The sequence below is a fragment of the Podarcis gaigeae genome (genome assembly GCF_964106915.1).
Source record: "Podarcis gaigeae genome assembly, chromosome: 6".
Lineage (NCBI taxonomy): Eukaryota > Metazoa > Chordata > Lepidosauria > Squamata > Lacertidae > Podarcis > Podarcis gaigeae.
Genome location: NC_139682.1, coordinates 78,998,697 through 79,009,518, shown reverse-complemented (window position 1 = coordinate 79,009,518; position 10,822 = coordinate 78,998,697). Strand labels below are relative to the sequence as shown.

The window sequence follows — 10,822 nt, the reverse complement described above, 5'->3', positions numbered from 1 at the left end:
AACCTAATTGAATACTTTTACATACAGAATATTTTGCTCTAAAATTAATTTTGCTAACATAATTTTGTCACTGCGGTTGGTTCAAAGAGGCATTCTGATAGTGTGCATTGAGTAATAAAATATTGCAGAAATTCTACTTCTCATATTTCTTTTTCTGGATTACTATTTTTTATTTTTTTAGACCCTAGGGATATTAACAGAACAATCTAACCAGTGGGACAAAGGAGGTGGGGGAAACCAATAGCAGAGGATCTGGAATATGCATTACCTTGCTGGTCTCATACTGATAGGGTGGAAGGTAGAATGGAGAAGTGATTCTGTTTTCCTTTATGGGCTCCCCCTTCCTTTTAATGATTTCCCTTTCATTGTTGCCAGTGGGAGGAGCATGGACGGACAGCAGAAAAAGGTGTGCAGATTCCCATAAAAGGTAAAGGAGCCCTGGATGTTTAAGTCCAGTCAAAGGTTGCGGCACTCATCTCACTTTCAGGCCAAGGGAACTGGCGTTTGTCCACAGACAGCTTTCTGGGTCATGTGGCTAGCATGACAAACCACTTCTGGTGCAACAGAGCACCATGACAGAAATCAGAATGCCCAGAAATGCCATTTCCCTTCCTGCCGAAGCGGTACCTATTTATCTATTTGCACTGGTGTGCTTTCAAACTGCTAGGTTGGCAGGCAGGAGCTGGGACAGAGCAATGGGAGCTCACCCCGTTGTGGGGATTTGAACCACCGACTTTCGGATCAGCAAGCCCAAGAGTCTCAGTGGTTTAGACCACAGTGCCACCTGTATCCCAGCTGCAGATCCATGGCATCGGCAGCAGATGGTGTGGTGGGGCTGCACAGCTCACCTGGCTTCTGGTTGCTGCTGTGTACCATGATGGAGAAGGCAGGAGCAAGGTGGTCGTGAGGTTGGAGTGGTGGAAACATGCCAGCAGGATCCATTGGTGTGTTTGCACCATGCTGACCTTGTGACAATGATATCTATCTCCCAAAGATGTAAGCTGTGATGTTCTGGTGCTTCTATATAATACTGAATGTACATGCAGTATGCTAAGTAATATGATAGTTAAGGTAATGTTAGATAGGGAGGTGGAGAGAGGGCCTTGGAATGTTGGTGGTGAGTGATGATTGGCTGACAGCTTGAAAAAAAGGTGGTCCAGGAGAGTGTGGGCAGTGCCTGAGCATCTCAGAAAAAAGAGGGTGGTGTTGTGACATAAAGCTATAGATTCATGTCTAGAAATTAGCTGAATGAAAGAGCAGCATATGAACATACCTCTTTGTGAAAGGGCCATATGTGTAACTAAGGAAAATTTCAAGGAAGTGCAGCTATGTAAGTATGACTTGTGGGTAAGAATTAATTGAGCTAGAATTTCATTTCCAATAAAAAAATACACTGAAGTATAAAAATATTTAGGGACTGATTTAATGAAGTGGTACATGAGAGCTCATTTCTTACAGTGCCATCTTCTGAGGAAAAATAGAACACACTTGTCTTTCTACCAAAGCATGAAAAAAGAAGTCGATCATTTAACAGGCAAAATTTTTTTTTCCTTTTTTTGGAAAATACTTATGCTGAGCTCTCAGAAATCATATATTTTACATAAAAATTAATGATGGGAACATTCTGGCATGTGCTATCCCCAGGACAGCAGCGGCACAATGCGAGAGAGAAAGCACAACCCAGAGGGAACGTTTCCTCCACAAGCCCCCTTTGGATCAGAGCAGAGCTTCGTTCATTTTAGTGGGGCTTGTGCAGGATGAGAAATCTGGGTTTTGCATCCAGAGTGAATGTTAGCAGTAATTCTGACCATAATATAGATACATTTAAAAAAGGATTCGATCCGATTCACAATTCCTGCATAAAGCATTACAGAATCCAGACTTTTATACACCTTCAACCTCTGTTATCCTGAGTATGTCAATTAAACAGTAATTTCTTCATTAAGAGCGTAAAAGGTTTATAATACAAAGAAACATCCATATTGCAATTCTCTTGTTTTACAATTGCACACAGAAGTACAGGTGTACATGAGAAATACAATGTCTGCATATAACATTTTATGTACATTGGCAAAGTAATGTCTCCAATGTCTAGCTTCCTAGCCTCAACAGTTGAAAAATATATGCTTTAATTCATGTGAAGAGGAGTTTCACAAGAGCCATGTTTGCCTCCAGGTGAAGAAAAGGCAACAACGAAGAGCACAGGGAGGAGAAGGTCAAAATCATGGTGCTGAAGACGGTTAAAAATCTGCTTCAAGATCAGCCGCTTCTCTTTTGGGGCAGGGAAATGCGAGCATTGAACATCTCCACATCTTGCCTTTTTTTTTCTTTCTTCTGCTTTTTAGTTGAAAGTTAGACCAGGGACAATGACTTAATATAGGTTTTCTTTGGAGTGAAATTTTCCCACTGTAGGCACTAGGAAGAACCAAGGCAAAAAACAGCACTTAACGTCTCATGTGTCCCATCTGATAACTCTCTCGGGGCCTCTGGCGTGGAGGAGGCTGAGCTGTTTGGGGCGGTCTCCTTCGCTTCAAAGTGCCTGGGAGAGGTTTAGGTGGTGGCAGCTTTGGGTTGCTGCTTGGGGTATGAACACTGCATATCTTAATGAAACCGGCCATAAACATGATCAGCGCAATCCCCATAAGCAGTACAGCCCACCAGTATATAACGATCCATTCTGCAATGTTTTCATACAGCTCTGGATTAAAAATGGCCTTCTTTAACCTGGCTAAGGGGCCGTCAGCATCTACCAATCGACACCTCATGAACACATCACAGTAACCTTTAAAATCATTGCAGGGTGACCCAGGCTGCAGGGTAATAGTTTTGTGATCGAAGAAGTTCTTCCATTTAGCAGATCCTGTACTTGCACAGGAGTCTGGAAGCATTTTCTCCATGCAACATACATGGCATAATTCTTTATCATCCTTTGCATCCGAACTGGCACATGTACATTCTTCTAAGCCATACTTCTCACAGATAGAGCCAGCACATTGTCCATTTATGCAAACTTGTGTATTTCTGTTGCAGTCCGTCAAGTTAGGCTTCGGTGCAGATGTTGGACAGAAAGAAGTGTTGCCATTGCACCTCCCTTCTTCCGCACACTCAGAATCATTTCGGCACTTTGCTCCAAATACCCTGAATGTACAAGATGGTGTGCAACAGGGACCTTGACTGGGGCTGCACTGCTGGCCTGGTTTTAGTTTGCACTTCTTGTCTTCTGGTTGGTTTGCATCATAGCAACAGTCATCTTTACACTGGTCACTGTAGCCACAATCACACTGCTCTCCTTGCTCCACCAATCCGTTCCCACAGATAGGTTGACCAGACTCAACAAAACAATTGTTTCTCTTTTTTTCAAGAACTTGACTGATATTCCGAACGCTACAGATAGAGAATTTGTTGTTGTTAAGTTTGTCCCCAGATGTTGCTCTTGCATACATGATGTAATTGCCATTTTCTTTCTGTCCCAAGTTTTTAGACTCTCCTGGAGTGCATTCTGTTCCAGAATCATGTGGAGAACCAAAGTTATGTCCAACTTCATGTGCAAAGGTGATATGAGAGACCTTAGGAGGGACGTGGGAACCATAGTTCTGTACTGTGATGATGCCAGTATTTAAGGATTTCTTTTTGCCGTCAGAATAAAGCTTGCTCTTTTCACATATACCACCAGAGCTCCCTGAAGGTGCTCCAACCCAAGCCAAGCCAAGGACACCATCATCAAAATCACGATCAGTGAACACATAGGCTAAACAATAGTCATCATGATTCTGCTCAGAATTGAGTTCCAAAAATTTCTCCACACCAATATTTGGAAACCTGAAGGGATTGGTAGGGTCTTTTTCATCTTGAGTAGTGTTGATTCTTATTCGTTTCACCATAAAACTGATATTTCGGATTCCTGAGAAATCTGTTGACTGGTAAATTGTGTCAATTGCTTTAACATGGCTGGATATCTGCGCAATCACAGCTTCTCTTGTTCCGTAATATCTAAAGAATAGGTGGTCTGTCTGAATATAGAGTTGACAAGTGTTTTTTTCAGCTTGTGCAGCCCGTTTTCTTCTTAAAAGCTCTGGGCCATGATTGGTAGATTCTTCTGAAGTTTGCTGGTTCATGGGCTCTTCTACACCAGTCATTTGGTACTTTCTCATTCTTTCAAATACGGAATGATCTGCACAGCCACCTTGTGGTCCATATTTATGTGGGTATCTAATATCATCTTCGTGATACATGACTGAATGAAAAGGCAGGGCTCTGTCCTTAATATATCTTTCTGCTGGTTCAATATAGAAGGTCCCAGTGTGAGTCTTAATGAATCCTTCAAATCTTCCATCAACAACAGATCCATGGCTAAAGCTTCCCTGCTCACCATAAATGTGCCCAGTATATATGTGGGAGGTATCGTAATCAAGTACTTTATCTGACATCTCTAGCTTGAAGTCATCACTAAAGAGAGACATATCTCTTTTCATTCGAAGGTTAAATTGTCTTCCATGAGCATGGAAATCTAAGCGTAAAAATTGGTCTTCATGTGATACTGCTCTTTTGGCACGCTGGTGTTTTTGGTGTAATGAATCCACATCATATGACAGGCCTTCATAATGTCTTATGTGTTTATTTAGAGGATTTCCGTATTGACCTCCGGCTCCGGCCGCCCAGGAGCAAAGCACGACGAGCACCCTCAGCAGCACCATCTTCTCCGCAAGGCCCCGCCGCCGCCGCCGCCGCCGCCTGCCAGCCAGCCAGGCGGCCGCCTCTCCTCCTCTTCCTCCTACCCACAAAGCATCCGCCCCGGCCGGAGGAGGGGGAGGAGGAGGAGCCGAGCGGCGTCGCTGCTGCTGGGGCTGTTCTCCTTCCCCTTCTCCGCCTCCCGTCGGCCTCGCCTCAGGCGCCCACCGAAAGTGTCTCGGAACAAGCTCCCTCGGTCGCCTCAGAGTCCAGTCAGCGCCCGGCGCGCGCACCCGCGCACTTCCCCCCCCCTCCTCCCTCAGTCCTTCTTTTCTTACAGTGCCATCATATGCATGGCTACTCAGAAGTAAATCCTACTGAATTCAGTGGGGATTATTTCCAGGTAAATGTGTATAGAATTGCAGCCTTAGATTCTCATTTTGGATGCATACTGTTTCTATGTACTTTAAGAGATGGTCTTCCAAACTCCATCAACCACTTTCCTCAAATTATTACCTAGGACTTCCTTAAGGGATTGATCATAGGAATTAGAGGAGCATCAGATGATGTTCATCGGGCAGTAACTCCAAAAGGAAAGGAATCACTTTGTTCCTAAGAGTCATAAATATCTTGTCAGATTGAACATCAATTTTGCACACACACACAAATTGCAGGCTATAAAAAAAGGAAAACCCTTGGTAGATATCTGTTATGGGAAGATTTGCTTTATGGAATTTTCACTGACTGCAGTGGTTTTAGTGCTTGCCAATTTGAAATATGTTTTCTTTTTTTCAGCCAAATGTGTTTTAATGTCTCTTATTCTTCCCTTACTTCTCTTGCATTTAGATTCCAATTTCTGCAAACTATGGTCATAACTGGCTTTTGTACTGGAATGACCTGCCCTGCTAATGCATCTGACTCAGCAGTATAACCGAGCTCCCTTGTGTACAACTACTGCTAATTCCCATCTGGCAACCAGCCTCTGATTCATGCAAAGTTGAACAAATTTTGTCATTGCCCTTCCAAAATGCCAGGCCATGCAGCTAGTGCAATGACCCAGAATTTTCACTTCTTTGTGACATGGTGTGCTTGCATGTCAGGAGCTGTGATCTCCAAACTGTTTCGGAAGTTACACAGAAGACCTCATCTTAATTAAACTCCTCATCCTGCTACATGTCAAAATCTATCCAAGGGTATAAGCTGCAGTGCTTTTGAATTCTTTCATCCTTATTTCAGTTTAATTTCCTCTGCATCAAGGTGTATAGATTCTACAATGTCTGCCTATTATTTTTTCCATGAGAAAAAGAGATTGGCATTTTTCCCAGAGCAAACTTTGCTTCTTGAAAAGGGCTCTTTCTCTTGTTATTTGGACAGTATATGATGATGTCCAAATATCTGTGTTTTCTAGGCAGAAACAAATGAGAAGATGAGCATCAGGTTCCCAGCAGAATGACAACCACATGACTAGACAACCACATCTCCTATCCCTGTAACGTGGTCCATGACATATCACCGTATTATGTGGTTTTCATACTGTCAGCCAATAATGAGGAGCGAGGTCAGGGAGATGTATGGTGTGATTATAGTGTCATATAACCATATCTGAATGAATGGTTAAACATTCAGAATGAGGGTAAAAAACATTGCCTTCACTCTGAATTGGCTTTCAGAGTGATAGAAGCTGGAGAAGAGGAAAACCTGCACCCCCACCAGCAGTAGGAACTGCAAAGCAGGTAAAACTTTTGTTACCATATTCCTGCTTTGTTTTGTTCCTGCTTCCCACTGAAGGGAGAGGAGAGACACTGGACGATCCATGGAGAACACTGGACCCACCAACCACTGATTTGCAACAGTTGGCCTTGACCGCAGACTTCTGGGTGGGGTGAGGAGGTTAAAGGGGGGGGGGGAATTATTGGTTTGATGTGAATGGTTTTTGGACTTGGGGAGATTGAGTTTTTGTTTATTTCTGGGTCTGATTATTGCTTTGTTTATTATTTGAGATTCTTTAAAAAAATGATGTTAGGTTATATGAAATATTAATGTACGTATTGTATGACTCCCCCCAACTTTTTGTATATCCTTTTTTCTTTTTCTTTTTGCTGTAAGTCGCTTGGAGAACTTCTGGTGGAAAGCAACTAATAGGTCTAATAAATGAATGAAATGATATGAAAAATTGTTAATGCCATAATAAGGTATTGTATGGATTAAAGAGAAAGGCACCCATTTTCTCTTTAAATGTGATACACCTGGATGTTTTGCATTAATAAGGTAATTGGAATTCTGCAAAGTTTTTTAGACCCCCTTCCACTCTGTAATATTCTCTTTAACTAAGACAAAATAGGAGTCAGTACATGAGGTAGCATGTTGTAGAAGACTTCTGTGAGGAGGTAAATTCTGATTCTTTCTCCCTTTCTGCTGTAGTTGAGATGTCTCATGTTGCTGTGTGTGAAAATGCAGATATATCACAATGGATTTCTGCACAGAGCATTTTAATATTATGTTTGACAGGTCCACCTTTTTGGTGTTGCACTCTTATATTGTGTCTTTTTCTTGTCAGAAATTGGGGAAAGGATGAGTTCATAAATACACATTTTGGATGTTCATAACAAGCACAATAAGCATGTGAACAGTTTAGGATATTGTAGGCTTTCAGAATTCAAGGTGCAAAAATAAAAAAATTAAATGAGGCAGTGGAAAATTAAATGAGGCAGTGGAAAATGAATTGTGCTGGGGTTGTTTTTTTTATTTTCACAATGCTAAAGAAGTTAAAGCTTTATTCAAGAACAAAATATGACAGCTTTTTAATCTATAACCTTGGATTATAAACAAATGCTACTGAACAGAGTATTCTGTTCTTAATGACACACATTTTAAGAACTCTGTTTTGCACTCTTGCAGTTATCTTTTTCCCTGGGTGTCATACATGGATTGCGTTGTGTTTACCATAGCCTACTGTTTTCTTAGCAGCTGTTGAAGGTTTCCTCTTTCATCTCTCTAACTTCTGATGCTTCTCCATCTTCTCCTTTGACTCAAGATAAGGCACCTTCATACATTTATACGTCAAACCTGTTTGGGGTAGCAAGACTACTTAGTCAGGATTGGGGTGGGCCAGGGTAGTGGAGAGGTCTGTGTGGTGCAGTGGCACAGCCAATCTGGCACTCTCATGGTAATGGGTGCACCCACCCAGTCCCAGGCATGTCACCTCCTTGCCCTGCCACAGCCCCACACAGGTGAGCTGCTGTGATGCCTCACCACACTAGGAGAAGCTGCTGTGAAAACCAGGGCAGCATCAGCCTCTGTGCCACCTCAGGAAAAAATAATGCCATCTCACCACCCTATTATATTACCCTTCCATGGTTCTTCTGCAGCAGAGGCATCAAGAAAGCACTTTGAATGAGGTATACTGTGATGGGATAATGAGCTGCTTGTGCGTAAAAGCTTGATCCCTCTGGGGTTTGGCTGGTCACCCAAACCTAGGCACTAACGGAGCCCCCAAAGCATGACTCCGTCAGTCGCTGGTAGAATCCGACAGTGGGCATCTACTCCAACATAAAAGCTGTTTGACGGACATGCGCCTCCTGGACTCTCTGCGTGACAGCTTCCGGCGAGGGGTGGGGGTTGCTAAAGGGGGTCTTGTTACCTCCTCACTGTTCTCACTAGAAGTATCCCAGAGCCTCTCCCCCGATTCCCTTTCCGCTGGAACTCCTGCTCTCTCCCTACTGGTTCCTTCTTCTGCTGTAGAGTCTCTCCTATTCTCCTGGAGCCTCTCCACCACCTGTCCCTCCGATGGCAGTTCCCTGACATATACGTATTATAGAAGCTTCCTGGAGTGGTTGTCTGGAGACAGCAGCATTTTCTCCATTATAGTAAAGTTGTATAGCATGCATATTTGTATGTCATTTTAGAAGTGCTTCTCTCACACTGCCACTGCAGGTGGCTTAAAAACAAATAAAGGGAAATATCTACACCATTCCCAATAGTGCTGCGATGGTTAAGGTAGTAAGTAAGAATTCAGACATGGGACTTGGGACGTGGGTGGCGCTGTGGGTTAAACCACAGCGCCTAGGACTTGCCAATCAGAAGGTCGGTGGTTCGAATCCCCGTGACGGGGTAAGCTCCTGTTGCTCGGTCCCAGCTCCTGCCAACCTAGCAGTTCGAAAGCACATCAAAGTGCAAGTAGATAAATAGGTACCACTCCGGCGGGAAGGTAAACGGTGTTTCCGTGCACTGCTCTGGTTCACCAGAAGCGGCTTAGTCATGCTGGCCACATGATCCGGAAGCTGTAAGATACTATGGTTAATATTTTCTGCTTATGATGTAAATGAGCATTGGTTTAATTGAATAGTGTATGTTGTGAACTGCCCTGAGATCGACAGATGAAGGGTGGCATACAAATTCAATGAATAAATCATATTAATATTTCTGTGAGTGAAGGGAATATCAGTTCATGGTTAGGTTGCCGAAAGATAATAGAGATCAAAGAAAGGTAGCTCAACCATGACCTAAATGTCAAATATCTTATTTTGGAACTTAAAGGAAACCTGTTGTTGGAATATGCTTAGACTTGTGATAAAATGAATAGCTATTAATTAAATAATGCTGAGCTTAATGCCTTTATTTGCTAACTGATCCATAAGCCCATAAAAAAATCTCTATAAATATAGAGAAATTTGTATAGTGCATTTGGTTCTTTCCACAATAACCTCCCTGGAATTTGGCCTGTGAAAGCTCCTTGTTATTCAGCATGGCTTCTTCTCATCTGCATTGGGACAGCTGAGAAATATGGTTATGGAAAAGATTCTTTTTAGAAAAGCAACACTCCTTTAATAATCTTAAGAAAGGTGTTCTACTTATTTACTTATTGTAATATTTCTATACCACCATATCATAAAATATCAATTCAGTGTACAGTGTTAAAATATAAAACATAACTTACATTTACACCATTTTAATAATAATAATAATAATAATAATAATAATAATAATAATAATAATAATAATACAGATATTCGTTAAGGAGCAAGACTGGCTTATCACAATGTGTTTTTGTCTATATTCTTCACCAAGCTTTATCAACCTTTCTGAACCAGAGAGCACATTTCGAATTTTGACAGGTTGCTCTGAGTACTAGTCACCAAATGACTGTCATGTGTGTGGGGGGCATGGCATAACATAAAATAGCCGCCATTGAGGCATGGCATAACATAAGAATCATTACAGCTTCTCTCTGCATCTACTTCCCAGACAACCTCATGCATACCCTGGCAAGTCGACTATGTCTTGCTGGTGCTAATTATGGAGATAAAGCTGCTAAAGGCACAATAACTTTGTTTCCCCCAGTGTTAATCCTAAATCCAAGCATATGCTGCCATCCTGTAACCACTTACCTGGAATTAAGCCTATTTTAAGAGTTGTCCCTCTAAGTAGACATGTACACCAGAATACTTACTTTAAGTTAACTATGGCATTTGTAGAACATAACTTTTAGAGAGTGTCACGGCTAAAAAATTGACTGCTGTTTCTTTAATGCTTAAAAAGCTGGGTCAGCATGAGTCAGTGGTCTGCACTGGGTTGTATATATAGATTGAGAAATGTTAGTTTGTTGCTGAGTTGGTTGGTTGGTTGGTTGGTTAGTGAAAGCTGGTAGTGTTGATATGTGTACATATGGCCAGTTGCTTTTGCAGAAATACTTTTAAGAATAAAAGCAGAAAGTACTCTGCAAGGATACTCTTCTCGTGGGCTCTTTTATGCCAACAAAGGTCCGAAGGACCAGGCTGAGGCAACAAAGGAGGTCAGAACCTCTTTTCTTTTTTTACAAACACTGACAGAGAGTACCTGATCTCAGATGAACCCAGTGTAGAAAAGATGCATCCTGTTGCTTGGGAAAAAAAGGAAGGACAAAACTATGAAGATTCCAGTGACTCCTAGAAAACAACACGGAAGCAGGAAAAGTGCACTAAAGGGGAGAGAGAAATGCCTGGAGCAGAATTAAGGACAATGTGGGGAGAAGAGAGGGAAAGAAAATTCTGTTGCCCAGCCAAAAATCCTTGTGCTGGAGAAAGCATGTTGTCAGATACGGCACCTAGTAAGAGACTAGTGAAATGTCAGACAAGTGTTGAGTCAACCAATCCCCCTCCTTTTGAAGAGTTGGGAA

General features: G+C 42.1%; 1 protein-coding gene across 1 annotated transcript; it reads right to left on the bottom strand.

Moving 5' to 3' along the window:
• Positions 1 to 1,578: 1,578 nt before the first annotated feature.
• LOC310847807 (disintegrin and metalloproteinase domain-containing protein 10) lies at positions 1,579 to 4,975 on the bottom strand. Its single transcript, XM_083745902.1, has one exon. It carries the CDS (start codon positions 4,692 to 4,694, stop codon positions 2,445 to 2,447), a length of 2,250 nt encoding a protein of 749 aa, XP_083602028.1. The 5' UTR covers positions 4,695 to 4,975; the 3' UTR covers positions 1,579 to 2,444.
• Between the last annotated feature and the right edge of the window lie 5,847 nt (positions 4,976 to 10,822).